This window comes from Pseudochaenichthys georgianus, chromosome 6 (genome assembly GCF_902827115.2).
Source record: "Pseudochaenichthys georgianus chromosome 6, fPseGeo1.2, whole genome shotgun sequence".
NCBI classification, from domain to species: Eukaryota; Metazoa; Chordata; class Actinopteri; order Perciformes; family Channichthyidae; genus Pseudochaenichthys; species Pseudochaenichthys georgianus.
This window is the reverse complement of record NC_047508.1, coordinates 9,091,320-9,109,635: the sequence shown is the minus strand read 5'-3', so window position 1 is coordinate 9,109,635 and position 18,316 is coordinate 9,091,320. Positions and strand designations below refer to the sequence as shown.

Here is an 18,316-nt window from a genome sequence, read left to right as displayed (position 1 = left end):
GACAACTAAAACTACTATTTGTATAAGTAGGGATGGCTAAAAGTTTGTAAGCAGGAGAGCTAGATGCTGCTAGATGCTAACAGAATGCCAGATGCTAACAGGTAAGTGCGAGCCTGTAGAAATTGCGACTACCTCCAATGACAGCGTAGGTGAGTGACAACGTAATCAAGTTATTAGAACAAGGCCATGATGAACTGGGCCAGTGTTCCAAACCACCATTGTTTTGGAACAATATAGGACATAAGGAGCTGTTTTTTAGTAATAGGACCCCCCCATCCTCTCAAGGTGTTTGGTTCTTTCCAGGTGGATCAATGACTTTATGGGACTGTATCTCGAAGGTATACAGATATTTGTAAACTGTTGGTGCATTGCTCCGAGTTATCTTTTCACCAACTATGTTAAGGAAACAAGTTTATTTATATGTTGCTCTTTTCCTTACTTAATTGCAGCGGTGGGAAGTAACTAAGTACATTTACTCAAGGACTGTACTTAAGTACACTACTTGTCCTTTACTTGAGTATTTCAATGTTATGCTACTTTGTACTTCTACTCCACTACATGTATTTAATACCTAATTTAGTTACTTTGCAGATGTGGATGAATGATGTGAAATATAATCAACTCTTAAATCAGACTTTAGTTCCACGTGGAGTAAATCCACCAGCTACCCTGCAGTATACAAAGTCATTCAAGCTGCACCTTTACCAGCATATATATTATTCTGAAAAGGATCAATCTGCATAATGAGTATTTTTACTTTTGGTACTTTAAGTATATTTTGATGCCAAGACTTCAATGTGTACTTTTACTTGAGTAAGATTTTTGAATGCAGGACTTTTACTTAACACAGTACTCCTACACTTCTACTTTTACCTAAGTACACGATCTGAGCACTTCTCCGATCTCTGAATATTTTATATCTCTGTAAAGACAACATTGCATAAATGATTTTGATGTCTTGTTTTGATTAAATGATCTCAATGCCTCGTAGTAGAAGAAGGTATAGGACATAAGGAGCTGTTTTTTAAGATAATGAGTTGTATCTGCTGTGCTTTTCATCCTACTAACAGAGTTGTACGTTTTGTAATCTATTTTCTCCATTTAGTCATTGAACCTCCCTTATCTCTACCCTGCTGTAGACTGCACATTAACAGACTTCATGAACTCCAGTTTCACTTTCGGGTTTCGTTTACCTCAGAAGTGGTGAAGCTCCTCCTCCCTCTGACTCAGTGGGCGTTTTGTTTTCGTTTCTTCGCAGTGTGTTGATATTATAAGTTTTGTTTTCCAGTGTTTCCATACGTCACTAATTTAGTTTCGTTTTTGATTTGTAGAGTCATAAATAGCAGCTGTGGTTGATCCTGAGACGCATAAGCAACATGTTTTCATGGGGAGAGCACGGCTGCCAGCTGGGAGATGGTTTTAACATCTCAACAGCTGATGGAGTCCCCTTCCTGAACAGAGTCCACATCACGGAACTGTCAGCGGGTCGCACTGTGCTCGCCTTCATCCAGGGGGGTGGAGAGGCTTCCGTTATCCGCACCGAGGAGAGCGAAGATGGGAGAAGAGTCAGAGGAGAACAGAGTGAGTTATATTCCCTTTTTAAAAAGTTCTGACAAAAATAAGTTTATTATTTAAAGCAATATTGACATTGCCATAAAACCACCTGCTGTGTTGTGTTCTCAGAGTTTGTGAAGTTTAAAGACAAGATAAAGGCTGTGAGTTGTGGAGATGATACGGTCACACTGCTGTCTGAGAGAGGACAAGTTCTCTGTCTGGACACAAGTCTCGTTCCAAGGTAAGGAGCCATTTATATAATATTACCTTTTTTAGAATGTGTCTTACTAAATATATATGTCGGATTCATGCTACTGTAGTCAACTTTATTGCTTGGTATTCCATCAGTCTTATTTTGTGTTTCTTGTTCTCTCAGGCCTTTGGCAGCTTTGTGTAACATAGAGGTTTCTCAGGTTGCTTGTGGGAGCCAGCATTCAGTAGCCTTGTCGAAAGGTACAGTAAAGTGTACAATAAACTGCTGAAAACACATGACACAAACACAAATTATAAAATAATGATATACACCAGAGTTATAGGCAATACATCAATCTCTGTCGTTCAAACACATCTAGTATTTCAGTGAAGAGATGTAGCTCTTTACCGTCTAACATTCAGCTTAATCACTGCATTTAAAAGTACCATTACTCAATTTTGTTTTTCTCTTTTGTTGTTTTGACTTAGTGGAAAAATACATTTTTGTAAAAGTTGACGCAAAGTCCAGTAGTAGCTGAGATGAAGGCAGATATGTACAGTAGGACATACATCGATGATATATCTGTATCAGCCTACATGTTTCCAACAGGGGCGGACTGGGGGGAAAAAGTGTAACTTAACAAAAAACCCTATGCATTTTATGTTATTTTGGACAATTATTCATATAGTAATCACATTACCTGAGCCCTTGAGTTACCAAGAGCAAAATAGTTACAGCATATATTTAGTGATTTTAATGTTAACAGATCATTGATGCAATAACATTTCGACCCAATTTGCCTGACTTGACACATGGAATAAAACATGGGCGTAGGAAGCATCCTCAATGTGGGTGAGACAATTTAACAGGGGGTGTGGGCAGGTGGTGGACCTCACCTCCTCTAGGGGGGTCCGGGGGCAAGCTCCCCCGGGAAGATTTGTTTTTAAATATTGAAGTTAAATGCATCAATCTGGTGCACTTTGAGAGCAGCATTAGGGACTAAATATATGGCAGTCAGTAGGGGCTTGGACGGTGAGCCGTAGGGTCGCCAGTTCAAGTCCCCGACCAAACCTACATTTGGAGTGTGGACTTCTACTTGGAAAGGTCCCAGTTCACCTCCTGCCCTGCCGTGGTGCCCTTGACAAGGCACCGGACACCGTCCTTCCCCCCTCCCTCCCATTGCTCTCCGGGCGCTGTACAATAGCTGCCCACTGCTCCTAGTACTAGACTCCTGGTACTAGGATGGGTTAAAAGCATATCCTACGGGTACAGCCGTACAGCCACTCCCCCTGGCCCCCGTTTCCCTGCTACACTCCACTGGGCTGGGCTGGTCCGGAACACTTACAAATGTGGGCCGGTAAGATTTAGGTAAGCAAAAAAAAAAAGGGAGTGGCCCGAACACTTACAAATGTGGGCCGGTAGGATTTAGGCCCTCCGGCCCACACACAGCACCGGCCCACCGGGGAAACTCCCTGTATTCCCGATGGCCAGTCCGCCCCTGGTTTCCAATATGGAAGGTTTTTCATATTTTATTCTGAACATATGGCAGGAAAATATACTTTTGGAAAATTCCAAAATAATGTTGTTACACAGTTTGTCCAACAGAGCGCTCTTACATTAGAGGAAGCTCTAAAAGCTGTCAACACAGTCATTCAACCGGGTCAAACACTTTAGAGTCACTGTGGTTAAATACAGTGTCAAGAAATGTAATAGCCACCTCACTAATTATTTAAACCAAAATAAAAACTACCAACATAGGACACCATGGTGTAACAGACACATTACAAGCATTTGTTTTTTATACATAAAACAACAAAAATATATATAAACTATGAATGTGATATACACTGAACAAAAATATAAACGCAACACTTTTGTTTTTGCTCCCATTTTTCATGAGATGAACTCAAAGATCTAAAACATTTTCTATATACACAAAATAACCATTTCTCTCAAATATTGTTCACAAATCTGCAAAAATCTGTGATAGTGAGCACTTCTCCTTTTGCCGAGATAATCCATCCCACCTCACAGGTGTGGCATATCAAGATGCTGATTAGACAGCATGATTATTGCACAGGTGTGCCTTAGGCTGGCCACAATAAAAGGCCACTCTGAAACGTGCATTTTTGCTTTATTGGGGGGGGTCCGAAAACTAGTCAGTATCTGGTGTGAGGGGTAGGGGTAGGGTTAGGGTTAGGGTAATGTTGTGAATTGAGTGGCCCATGGTGGTGGTGGGGTTATGGTATGGGCAGGCGTATGTTATGGACGACGAACACAGGCCACTCGATTCACAACATTACCCTAACCCTAACCCTACCCCTAACCCTAATCCTACCCCTCACACCAGATACTGACTGGTTTTCGGACTCCCCCAGACCCCCCCAATAAAGCAAAAATGCACGTTTCAGAGTGGCCTTTTATTGTGGCCAGCCTAAGGCACACCTGTGCAATAATCATGCTGTCTAATCAGCATCTTAATATGCCACACCTGTGAGGTGGGATGGATTATCTCGGCAAAGGAGAAGTGCTCACTATCACAGATTTTTTCAGATTTGTGAACAATATTTGAGAGAAATGGTTATTTTGTGTATATAGAAAATGTTTTAGATCTTTGAGTTCATCTCATGAAAAATGGGAGCAAAAACAAAAGTGTTGCGTTTATATTTTTGTTCAGTGTATCATTTAACTCCTTAATATCAGTGTTAGCCGGACTCCAATATTAATAATTAAAATAACAAATATCTTCCTAAAAAATTGTTAAAACACAAGTTTTACAGAGTTTTGTGATAATCATTTTGTTTTCTCACAGTCATGCGGCCACTGATCTAGATCGGTATCAGCTCTAAAAATATCCAGTATTGGTCATAATAATAATTATAATAACAAAACCTCTCCTGGAAAAACATTGATTCGAAAGAAGTTAGCCTAGAGCACATACGTCATTAAAGTCCAAAGAAGTCACAGTGTTTTCTCCACAGATGGTCAGGTGTATACATGGGGCCAAGGCTCCGGGGGCCAGCTGGGTCTGGGGGAGAGGCAGCTCAGCGCCACATCCCCCCAACACCTGAACTCTCTGTCAGCGGTCCCCCTGGTGCAGGTCGCTGCAGGGGGGGGGCAGAGCTTCGCCCTCTCTGTCTCTGGAGCGCTGTTCAGCTGGGGCAGCAACCACTGTGGGCAGCTCGGCCTGGGAGACACTACAGGTAGAAAGAAGAAATACTTATGTGTATATTACATTTATTAAAATATATACTTATCAGATGTAAAACTGAATTTATATTTATTTGTCTACAGACAGACATACACCAACTCCTCTTCACAACCTAAACACAAAGAAAACTATTCACATCTCCTGTGGAAAGGACCACACTGCTACTTTAACTAAGGTTGGACATAAAAAGCTGTGATTTCCTGATATATAAATGTATACGAATATGAAATATGTTTTAAATTATATTGGGCAACATTTAAAGAACAACCAGTAGTGTGAAGTTATTTAAATTATTTTTGTTTAATTAGTACAAAGGGCAGTACACATACATTAGAAGTGACATACAATAGAAAGGAGAAGACAGAAACAATAGCCATTATAAGACAGCAAAAAGGCCTAACAAACAAAAAAGGAAAATAACGTATTTTTGTTGTTATAATTATGCGATTGAGTATTTGTTACTAAGGGTGTTTATATAGTAACCGTATGCATGTGTATATTTCTAATTCCTAGCAAAGACAATGAGAACTCAACAGAAAACAATAATAAATACATACAAATAAATATGTTACGCTCATATATATATATTTATAATACTACTTCACAAGTACAGGATCTATTTGTGGAAAGGTCTTACTTTACTCATACATTACATGGGTTGAACATGAGCAGAAAGTGCCAAGTTGATCATTATCAAGAGCCAATCAGAAATTATTATTATTCAGATATCATATATATAATACTGTATATTCAAACTTACTCTGAGAATAAGATGGGAGCAAAGGCAACATTAAGAAAAGATGATTAATACAGTAAGCTCTTTGTGAGAAAATAAATGATATACTAACTTCCAGTCACACAGATATGTAAAGATGTGAAACTAAACAACATTGAGACTGATGGTTGTCTGGTGGCCTCCTCAGGACGGTGCAGTGTTTACGTTTGGCTCTGGTGAACATGGACAGCTCGGACACAACTCATTCAGAGATGAACTACGACCTCGGCTTGTTGCAGAGCTCTGGGGAGCAAAGGTCACCAAGATCGCCTGTGGAAGGTACAACACGCAATATTTAGATTCTGAACTCAGCACCAATGCAGTTCAAACAATGTTTTATTATTTGACATCATCTAATTGTGACGGTTGAATCCAATTATAGAGAATCTAACTTTGCATACAGTAGCTCCATGAGAGTATGATCAGCTATTCATCTTTTTATTTTTCAAGGTATTCAGTATACATTATTTTTGTCTTCTGCTTTTTAAAGGGTTGGCCTACAAAAGAAAGTCACTGTTACAGCACTCTTGAGATTTGAACTGGGGCTTGGAGGCTGTAAAACTCAAGAAAAAGCCTTTGTTGTTGACATTATAATCATTTTGTGCTATATTATTGTTTTCTCAATCAGACATCACACATTGGTGTTGACGGACTCCAAGAGGGTCTACTCCTTTGGGTGTGGAGAGCAGGGGCAGCTGGGACACGGAGAGGAGAGTCCTCCGTCTGTGCCGCTACCTGTTCAAATGCCACAGGGTATCTACATTTCAGTTATAAGTTATTAATTCCAGTTAGGAATGTCATACATATTTATAAAACATTTTGTCTAATATACCATAAAAAAAACTATTACTATTGTAACAGACAAAAACATAGGATTATCTATAATTAAGAAGACAATTTAAAGGCAAGATAGGATTGGATAGCTTCTTGTTTACCAGCTTTGTAACTGTTGAAACTTTTGGATGATTTCCCGTGTCCATTACATACTTTTAATTGTATTATGTTGATTTTAATTATTTTGTATTATTATTTACTAATAATATTTTAATATTTCTGTTTTTATTTTATTGTAACTTTTTATTGCAAGTTATTTTAAAGAGGGTTTACATTTTGTGTAATGTCTATTGTTTGAAAATATTTAAAATATATATACATTTTATATTATTATATTTTTTTTTTTATGAGGTCCTATGACTGTTCCTTAATAATTTATCTTAAAATGTTGCTGCTACAATGAGTTGTGGGATATCATTATCTCCCCTCCATTGGTAAAAGATTCTCCTTATTTCTTTATCACTTACTGTACAGAATTCCCTCAGCTCTTATCATGGCTGCCATTTCACTTTCAGGAACCTTCCTTTATCCCTCTTCTCTATTCCTTGCTTTTATTGACATGGTTAGTCCATACATGTACTTTGCTCAAGATACAAACACATTTTCTTTACAGGCAGTATAAGTCAAACAAAACAGGCCTCAAATCCTACCGCAGCCTACAAGAGTGACAGTAGTTAAAGGGAAAATAGCATGTTAAATTGACTGAATGCCTACAATACATTACACATGGCATGGTTTCATGTCAACGTATTTCGAAGAAAGATAACTTTTATTATATTATTATTCCAGATATCACTGATGGTCCTAAAATAAGAAACATCTTCGCGGGAGGAAACTGTTCGTTTGCAACTTCTGTTCAGGTACCAACACAAATACACTACAGATCATAATGGTTGGAGGTTTAATAATACTTTAACACCAATGAATGATACATGTTAAGACGTTTTCCTGAGCCAAACATAAAGTATTTTTTATTTCGTTAACAGGAAGCTCAAGAGGAGTCAAACACTGACAGCAATGTAAAACAGGACTCTATTGATGGCCTGATTGACAAATGGCTCTCTAAAGGCAATTCAAGATCATGGAAAAGGAAACAACAGTAAGTAGCAGTTATCGTGTATATATAATTATATTAATGGTTTATATCATGTTAGGTTGTAATTAAATATTGTTACACTTGAATATTGCGATATTATATTTTGTGATGCTGTGTTCTCAAAGACATTGGGTTTTTATTGATAGCTAACATGCATAGATGTGTTGCACACATTTATTACGTTTATTTTGCGTTATAAATGCAAATGAAATTCCCTCTGTACTGAATGATCCATGACATGCTCATTCTCAGGTCTCTAATTTGTATGCTGTGTCTCTACTGGGACATGTCTCCATGCTTTAATGTTCAAAAAGCTCTTTATTTTTCTCATACTGCCTGTGCTGCAGCACCTCTTTTCACCCTCCGTCTGAAACCAGAGCCCAGTCTGCTCTGATTGGTTAATTGTGATTGGTTAACCACTTAAAGATGTCCCGTGATAGTCTATCACGTACAATGTGTTAGAGTGCTAGTGCTAGCCAATAGAAACATAAGTGTTACATAGTGATGTCATTATGTTACAGAAAAAAATAAAGGAATCCAATGGAGGTGTTTTAGGTTGTGGGGGGGGGGGAGGGAAACTCCCTCTGGAAGGAACTTGGCATTTTAGCCTTTGGAGACCATTTACATGCACAAAAACCTATATAACACACTACAGGAAAGGGAAAACCCCAAAAAGCATAATGGTGGTAGTCAGTAAAACATTTTTAAATTGATATTGAATAATAACCCCTCTTTATCCCAATTAATATGGAATTACTAGATTATTCCCAATACACAGCTCTAGTTTTATGATAGCTATTGGCTGCAAGCACTCAATGTTGTTGACTAACCATATTAAAACCTTTCAGGAATGTCAGCAGGACGTTTTCCTCTGCATCACGTGTGAATCAAATCTTCATGGACCAAAGGTAAACATAATCTGGGCATCATATATTATTCCTTCCAATATGGTGAATTACATAACATTTATTCACTGTTTATCTCCATAGCCAAGATAAACATTTCCGGACTTCTCCTAAGTACCACGGGTTGAACTTCGCGCTTGTGCAATGTGCTTTTGAGAAACTGGCAAAGAGGGATGGTCTTTTGGAAAAGGTATGAATTGAAAAGTGTTGAGCATTAATAAACATGGAAGAGTGGGAAGTTTAGTTTCAAAACCTTTTCGTAATGCTTTACTCAGTTATCGCGTTGCTTTTCCTCAACAGGTTGAGGAAGCTGTCTTGCACTTGCTTCCTTCCCTTGATGAGGAGCCAGTGGGAGTGGAGGGGCTGAGGATCTTCCTGATTCTCAATGAGCTCCTGCATGTGATCCAGAAATACAAACTGCAGTCGAGCACAAAGCTCTCCGACGCGGTGGCTGCTGCCATACAAAGTCTTTCTGCTGAAAGCCGTCGGGTCATAGGTACAGTCAGAAATACCTGTTTGAATGTTTGACACGCTCAATTTAAATGTATCAAATAATCATGTACTGTAATGGAGTGCAAGGAATAAGGGGTGAAAACGGAAGGGAAAAGTTGTTGCAATTGTTATGATAATCAAATGGGAGTTACAGTAATACTAAGCAGTGCATGCTATTGTGTAACTTTCGGGGCCGTGCTAGTGCCTTGTTTTAGGCGCCCTCATTACCAATGTGTTCATGTAGATGCTCTGAAGTTTTTTATTTTGCCGAACTTTCCTTACCCTGACTTTAATATCTATCCAGTGTGTCCCCTTAGGGTGCATTCACACCTAATAGTCCGCTTCTCTGGTGCGCACCAGACCACAGTTTGTTACATTGTTTAATTTTTTGGAAGGTTCGGTTTGCGTTCACACGGGCAAAACTCAAACGGACTATAAACTTTAAACACAAGTCATGTGCTCGGAAATGCTGTTCAACCATTGGTCAGACATTAAGGGGGTAAAAACGCAAATCCCGACAATTTCTACCGGAGCCTCCGCCATGGAGCATCGGCACTTTCGGCAGGTTATTCTCATGCTGTTAATCTGGAGATCAACAGACACTAGCGGCATATGATTATAAAATCAGACAACGTCCCTGTTAAGCCCTGAGCCTGTTTTTCAGGTCTCAGGCTCGAAAATGACATTCCCAGAACAAAGGGCCATATCTTCCCTTCTAAAAGGGTTAAATTCATAATCTTTTTTCTCAAAGCAAGGTTACATCTGTGAGTTGGATGTAGATGTAAATTTAAAGTAAATTCAGATTGAACATAGTAAAAAAATGTAAATTATTGTGTCCGCCCAAAAATAATAATTACTTATAGTGCAAACCACTCTTGAATGATGGGATGGTATACTAAAAGCTTTAGGAATCCAAACTACAACATAATAGCAAAACAAGTGAAATTTTACCTTTTTAGAGAGATTTAGCACAAAAAACCCCACTTCTGGGGTCATTTGGGTGGATTTTCCATATCTCTGGCCCCCCTTGGTCGATTTTGATGATTGACATCTCTTTCTAACCGTCAGAGCCAATGGAATCGAGGGGAACTCCCACATACACACACACATTACCAAATAAGGAGTGAGAGTGACGCATAGCCAAAACCGGAAGCTACGATAACTCTGGTGGCTACCATTAGCAGCTAACTTTTACTCTCCGATTTTTACATAAAAATGGAATTATGGATTATAAATAATTTTTTCAAAGCGACAGGCACATTATCAACCTATGGATTAACTGATTCAGCCACGTTTTTTCTCTTTTTAATGCCATTGAACACGTGTTTTGATCAGATTGACAGCTACGGTGAGACGATCTCCCGTAAAAGCTCCGTAAAGGTACATGTTGTGATGTATGTGTTTGCTTCCCCTGTCGTGAGTTCAGATCGCTCAGTGATGATATATATACCTATATAATCTGTGGAACCTCAGCTTTAATCGGATATCTTATATGTGCAGCTACGATAAGTAATAAGGGTATCTTTATCTTGAGTTCTGTGACAAAGTGTGTTAGCATTTTTCGCTCAGGGGTCATTTATATGCTTCTTATGAGACTTGTGTTTTGTTTTGGTAAAAATGGTTTGTATCGTCAGCTAGCTGAAATTCTTCCCGTTAATCTGGTATAACACATTAATAGGTTCTTAAAGATTAAGATGCCCTGAGACACAGTGTCGTGAAAAAAAATTCTGCTTCACTCTTTAACAAAACAACCGCGGATGTCTTGAAAGACTCTTTCGCTAAAGATTTTTGAAGACATCCGCGTTTGTGTGACACGTAAATACTACGCTTCCTATGTGTTGGTGCGGACTGCGTTCACACCAGCAATGAACCGCTCCAGAGTTCGCAAGCAAGCATTCTGAGACCACCTATTCGAACCAGAGTCCGGTTGTTTAGTTCACTTAAGAGGTCTCGGACTGTGTTCACACCGACCCAAATGAACCTCACCAAGCGGCTAAACGCACCAGGGTTCGATTTAACCGGACTATAAAAGGCTGGTGTGAATGCTCCCATATATTCATTTTGTGAGCAGCTGGTACATTTAGCTGTAACTCTTAACACGTCAGTATAAGAGCAAACACCAAATGCCCACAGCATGTGTACAGCCCCTAAAAACACTTTTTTGTTTTTCATTAAAATAAGATGCTTTACGTTAATTGCAATAAGTTGGGTCCTTGTATAGAGTCTAACTTGCTCGCTAACATTAATGCAAATCTCCTTGTTGTCTTCCTCAGGGGACTGGTGGTCCTCACTGCCATCCTCCACCATGAGTAAACATGTTAAGGTGTGGAAGCAGGCCCTCTCAGTGATCCTGTCCAACCAGCCTGTTCCTCGAAACTCAGGAGTCAGAAACCTGCTCCTAGTCCTCCAGCTGATGTACAACGTGAGTATCAACCAGAGGTCGCGTTAACCGAATATTTTCCGTCTATGATGGATTTTTTTTAACAATGACGGAAAAATCTGAAAGCAGTCCGTCATTTTGACGGATTAGAACAAACTCGGAACAGCGCCAAAGTTTCCCCGCAGCGAGGCTCCGGTGTTATGCATACCTGCCAAAAAAGAAATGATACCGTTTCCAAACCCAACTTTGCCGTACAAATCATTGAAATGTCTGAGTTTTGGCTTTACGCTGTGCGCACTCCTGCGTGGTGCAGTGGACATGCATAACACAGCGCTAACAGTTCACGAGCGTGCGCCCCGCCTCCCGTTGACAGTTCACGACTGTGCTCTCCCCCAGTGAAAAAGTCGAGCGCAACCTCTGGTATCAACTGTCTTATTCTTGCTGTAAATATTGATAACCATAGTTTCCTCTTTAATGAACTGGATCTCATTATACTTGTTTTAAAGGCCAACAGCAGAATCGCAGGAAGTAAGAGACTCCCAGAAAAAACGTTCTGTGTGGGGTTCAGCGAAAACTTTCTTCAAGAAGATGTTCAGCTTTGGCGGTCAATGTCAAAAATCAAGGTAAACAAATATTAACCAATCAGTAATCACACAAATATCTGTGATCATCAAGTAAATTACTCACATGACTCTTTTTTTCAGGATACGGATGATCAGCCACTTATCATCTGCAATTTCCCATTTGTGATGGATCTGAAATCAAAGAAAATTGCTTTTGACATCGATGTATGCGCTAAGGTAACTTGAGTCTGGAACTTTGTTTCTTTGGAACCAATTCATAGAAACAATTTCATTTTGGTTGTCAACTGATATCAGTATTTGTAACTGGGGAGTTAGCGCCACAAGGGCTCCCTCGACAGAAGCCAAAGCTTTGTGGTAAACACACGTTTCTGATGCTTACACATTTCGACAAATAAAAGCTTTGGACATTCACTAGTGGGGTATTTACAGACATATTTTATGTCGTAGAACAAAACATGAAAATGAAAACCTCTTCAGCGTGAGTAAACCACATATATTTCAGGGTTGACTTTGAGAAGAGGGAAAGAGAAGTAGGAAACAGTTAGCGGGTTTTGAGACTTGATCCTGCACCACTCTTTGTGGCAACATTTTAAAGCTGATTACCTATTTACATTATCAATCTCATTATAAAGCTGCACTTATCATTTTTTTAAATAAACAAATAATCAAATAACAATGTGCAATGAGAAAGGGGGTCATTTTCAATGGCAACCTCACCGATCACCTGAATCATCAGATACCCTCAGCTTTTAGAGCCTTTTAGCTTATTGTTTTGGTTTCACAGTCCATAACTTTACTGACTCATTGTACTTTCCTTACTCTTATGAACCTTTACTCAAGCATCAATTAGAAGCTAATATTGATTATAATGCTACACGCTCTGTGTATGCTGTTGTTTAAATTGGCTACTGTTTGCCAAGTTTTCAATAACAACTCTTTAATATGTCCATGCTGTTTTTTTACAGCTTGTTACGCTGCCCCCAAAATAAATGCAGTTTTAAATAATGCCATACAATGCATGACATGACGCATACAAAGTATACATAAAAAATTACTTTCAATTCTTTTTTAGAAAGAACAACAGACAATGAGGGCTTGGTGTTATGGATTGACAAATCCCTATTTTGAACTGAAGCTGAAGCGAAAGTCACTTTTGGAAGGCACCTTCGGACAACTGGCTGCTGCACCGCTCAGTGAGCTGAAGAAGCCACTTATGGTAAATATTTAGGCTAGTTGAGACCTGTTGGTTTAAGCTTATTACTGCATGTTTCTTGCTGTTGTGAGTTTTATTTTCATGGTTTATTGCACTCATTGTAAGTCGCTTTTGATAAAAATGGCAGCGAAATAAAATTAAATGCTATGTGATGTAACCTCACAGGAAGAATCTTAATATTTGTCTCTCAGGTCTATTTCGATGGGGACCCAACGATCACACTTGTGTCCAACAGAGACCTTTTTCACCACTCATTTCGTAGTATGGTGTCAAACAAATTCGAGATGTTCATGTTCAACACCCCGGAAACACTGGCCTGGTTCCGCTCCACGGTAAGGCTCTTATGTCCTCACTCAGATAGATTCAAGGTTCCATTTATGTAATGGATTTCCTGCTAAAAATGATAAGCAGCAATAAAATATGCAACATAAATTAAATCAATCACCCTGGTTTTTCATTGTTTTGATCTCTTATCCACCCAGGCAACAGATGAGGACAAGACAAACTGCTTGCTGTTTGGGGTTCTGTGTGGATTGGCCTTGTACAACCAGTGTATCATTCACTTACAATTCCCACTGGCTCTGTTCAAGAAGCTGCTGGGTGTAGAGCCCACACTGGAGGATATGATGGAATTCAGCCCGAGTGTTGGAAAGTCAGTATTCATCCACATTTTATCATTACACAAATGTGGTGTTTTAGAGCAACATCATGCAACAATACATCTGTATTTTGCGATTAACCGACCCTACGGTTGGTAACTTATACACAAATGTTGTAAATATGGACTGTCCACAGGGCAATTATTGTGATAAATGTATTAAAATCAAGAACTAGCTGGTCGAAAATGGTTGAAAATGGTGGTACAGTTGATGTATTTTTGTAGGCCAACCCATAAATGATTGGTCCCTCCAAAAAAAGCAATGGGATTTTTCCATTTGATGTTGGTATACTGCATAAAATAAGCTTTGTGGCCAAACATACATTTATAATACTTAACACATTTTGTTCACCACGCTAAGCTAAAAGTGGTCTTGTCTCGATGTGATGATGTTTCGTAGTCTCTTTTATTCTTTCTTAGCAACCGCCGTTTTTATGATACATACAGTATATAATGTAATGTAATATAAGCTTAGGATATTCACAAGTTGGGTATTTACTGAAGTTTGTTATGTCTGAGAACAAAACATGAAGATCTCTTAGGCTTGTTTTAACCCAACACCTTATTTCAGACGTTGAAAAACAATGTTGACGTCGAGAGGATCGAACCGGAATTTGAAAAATGCTAAGTTATTTCCGGGTTTTAGGACTTGTTTCTGCCCAACTCTATTACCCTAAAAGTCCAACAGCAAGAAGGCCAGATTGGCATTCGCCTGCAGCTTTGTACATCGTGAAGTTCTCGCCAAACAATTGTAATCAAGTCTGAGATTATAGTTGCATTACATTTAGTAGTTGCATTGTGTTGATTTGAATGATTCCTGAAAGGTCACAATATATTTAATAAATATTATGTAGCAGCAAAGGTCACTTTAACAAAAACAATGTATCACTCAGATCTAATGTTGAACTTCTGTTTCTTAGGAGTCTGCAGTACATCTTAGACTCTGAAGATGATGAAGTTGAAAACCTGTATGCAGAGTTTTTGGTAGGTGTTTTACTCTAAGGATCACCAGTAGTGTGTTTCGTTCATCTTTCTTACTCAAACATGTTGCAGTGATGTTACTAACCTGCTCACTTTCTTGATTCCTGAACAGATCAACTGGGATCAGAAAGAGGTTGACCTTGATCCCCAAAATCCTGAAAAGCCAGTGACAGCTCAAAATAGGTAAGACTTTTAGAATATTAACATTTCCAGTTGTGTTTGTGACAAGCACCCAGTGTGGCTCGGTGTCAGATAAATATTGATTGACTTGGAACTTTAATCTGCTGAACAGGAAGGAGTTTGTGGATGCCTACGTGAATCATGCCTTCAACACATCAGTGGAAGGTGTGTTTCAGGAGTTCAAGCGGGGCTTCTTCATGGTGTGTGACCAGGATGCGGTGAAGCTGTTCCGGCCAGAAGAGCTGCAGCGAGTGCTCGTGGGCCAGGAGGTCTATGACTGGGCAAAACTGAAACAGGTACTGTTCCAAACACAAGATCCTTTTGTTTTCTCTGCAACTGATTTACATTTTCTTTCGCTTGATTTTTAGAAATCAAAGATTGTAACAGATGTGTCTTTTTAACCTGAATTTAGAACACAGTTTGGGATCTACGACTAGGCTACAACACCATACAGATGTTTTGGGAAGTGTTTGAGCACCTGACAGAAGACCAGAAGAAAGATTTCCTGTGTAAGTATTGCAAAGTACCTAATGAAATCGAAACCTAATGTAAGCAGCCTATCAATTAATATCCCAAATCATGTCAGTTGGTATAGGTATTAATATTATTGTTATTAATCACTCATCCATTCATTCATCCAAATTAACCTGAAGATTCCTATTTTCTACCCGGGTGTTCCTCAGGGTTCCTGACTGGTTTTAGGGGTGTTCCCATTTTTGGCATGGACGAGGTCAAGATGAATATTCAACTCATTCAAATCCAGAGCGGTCAGACCTACGATCAGCACTTCCCTGGGTCTCTGACCTGTCACTCTATTCTGACCCTGCCCATATACTCTTCCAAGGAGATCATGAGAGACAGGCTGACGGAGGCCCTGCTGACGGTGAAAGGATTCTCTGAGTGATGCTGGAGGCACAACTGTGCTGGGAAAGGGCGAGACTGATTTTTTATTTTGGGATACCTTTGTTTGTGCTACTTCAGGATCCAATCAAAAGCACTGTGCTCTATGCACATGCACTTTGAAAAAGCTATAGAGCTGCATCATTCATTCCTAGCAGCACTAAGCTGTAGCAACATAACAGCTGATTTTAACTTATAATTTAAGCTTTTTATATTTATATCATGAGTTTTACTTCTCAGGAACCCTAACCATTGTTATGGTTTATGTGTATTTATTTCTTACAAAATCCACTGGATACAAAATCCAATACACTATATATACATTTGATAAAAGTCTTGCAAAATTATAGTATGGGTGATTATGTGTCAGAGAAGTAGCAAGTGTCGCTGTATGGTAAATGAAGTTTGTTTTTGGTTTGTGCTCTTGTTTATTTAGGTTAGAGAAAAGAATATGGGTTTTGGGAGAATGCCCAACCTTTGTTTTGGATATTTATGTTGCACTTTATTCCTGCTAGGGGCCATTATATGTGTTTGTTTTGACTCTACTGTATGTTTTATTTGTATCTCGTACCAGGTAACCTTAGTTAATAAACAAACATGCCATCAGAGACGGCAAGTATCAAAATGTATGCATTTATCACATGTAAAACTTTGAAAAAGAAAGAATAATAAAAAATGTATATTCTTCTATGTATTTTTTGCGCAAAATCTGTAACTAGCCTTTTCCGGACCAGCATGTAAAGCGAAGTTGCCACTTTAGTAAAAATGAATGGATAGATTTACTCGTCCCAATACGTCTGTGTATTAATTGATATGAGCTCAGTCCTGGTTTACTCCAAAGTGGTACCACACTGCAAACCTTACAAAGATACCTTTGACATGGAAATGCAATTGAATGCAATACATTCAGCAGATCATATGTGCTGCCTAACTTCTTGGCTATTATAACTGTAAAAGTGATCACATTAAAACAGAAGGTAATTAAGTATTGGTAAAAATAGAATTGCCAAAAGAACATAAATACTATTAATAAGGACAGCAGCAAAAATATATTGATACAATGGAAATCTAAGCACCCACCTTCATTACAAAGGTAGAGAGAAAATATGATATGTCATGTTGCACCAAAGAAACAATTAAGTACAAGGGCAATGTAAGTCAATGTTTGTACTTGTAGATTGTAATTGAATGCATAGTTTGAAAATAATTATGATATTTTACAAATATTTGTAAACAAGATATTCTGTGCTGACATCTTAAATGATGAGCCTATTGTTTAGACTTGTGTCAAAGCTGTATGGTGTAAACATGTACGAGTCCAAGGCTGCTTTGGTTGTTGAAATTGTCAGTCAGATGTCACAAAACTGATGGTTAAGACAACAGGCCCATTGCTTCAGTCAGTCAAATGGTCTCAAAGGTTTTAAGGCAAAACATGTTTTGAGTCAGGTACCTTATTTTATTTTGATAATGTGAACAACTGGGCATTTGATACGCTCAATTTAGTGAATTTTTTTGCTTGTATTATAAAGTGTAAAACAATTATAATGTCTCATACCTAACCATATCCGTTTTTCTCTGTAGTGTGTGGGTTGCAGGTAGATCGGAATACAGTTTTAAGAAAGTAATCTAGAAAGAGAAAATAGGGAAGGTAGAAAGAAAGGACCACTAGATGGCCCCATTATTCTGCAGCTTGCCTGAGATGAAACAAAGAGCTCTGGGATGAGATCATCCACTAGTGCAGACTTTTCAAAATAACCATTTGGAATCTCTAAATGCTGCAAACAACAACAAAAATACATTTAATGCAATTAAAAAATGTAAATGTTGGTGTTTGGCCATAAGGCCAATAAACAGATAAACTAATTAGGCTTGATAACAAACCAGTTCATACACCAAAACCTCGATGAGGTCACTAATATATTCTATTTGGCACACTGTAGCTCCCTATAGGGACAGTACAGGAATGCTATGTGACTTTCCATTATGCACTCCAATTTCAAAGGCAGATAGGGGTATAAATAGAAACTATTTTTGTTTAGGTCCTCATTTCCGCTGTGGCCCTAAAGTCATTATAAAAGAAGCATCTCGGGAATATACGTTAGTATGTTATGGGACATCTCATTGTCTATCCCTGCTATTCAGAGGAAAATGCACATTAGTCACTAGTCAGTGAGTTATATAATTTCTTGGACTTCCGAAGCTTTCATTCAATCATTTTCCTCTCTTCACTGCGCACCAGGCGCGCGGCCGCTCGCTGCTGCTGCGCCGCGGGAGCGAGAAGGAATGTAGTGACGTCAAAAGCAAGCTGTACACACGGGCGCGCGCACGATATGTACCGTCCCACTCTTGTGTTCCTGCGG

At 38.9% G+C, this 18,316-nt stretch overlaps 1 protein-coding gene across 1 annotated transcript; it reads left to right on the top strand.

Moving 5' to 3' along the window:
• The first annotated feature begins 1,325 nt into the window (after positions 1–1,325).
• LOC117448200 (probable E3 ubiquitin-protein ligase HERC3) lies at positions 1,326–16,650 on the top strand. The gene is made up of 23 exons (XM_034085380.2): positions 1,326–1,581; positions 1,684–1,795; positions 1,931–2,007; positions 4,729–4,950; positions 5,042–5,133; positions 5,882–6,012; positions 6,362–6,486; positions 7,357–7,427; positions 7,554–7,666; positions 8,512–8,571; positions 8,653–8,758; positions 8,869–9,064; positions 11,334–11,482; positions 11,947–12,063; positions 12,145–12,240; positions 13,097–13,240; positions 13,429–13,569; positions 13,720–13,889; positions 14,816–14,879; positions 14,989–15,059; positions 15,169–15,352; positions 15,469–15,565; positions 15,740–16,650. The coding sequence occupies exons 1-23, from the start codon at positions 1,377–1,379 to the stop codon at positions 15,958–15,960; spliced, it is 2,964 nt and encodes a 987-aa protein (XP_033941271.1). The 5' UTR covers positions 1,326–1,376; the 3' UTR covers positions 15,961–16,650.
• The last annotated feature ends 1,666 nt before the right edge of the window (positions 16,651–18,316 follow it).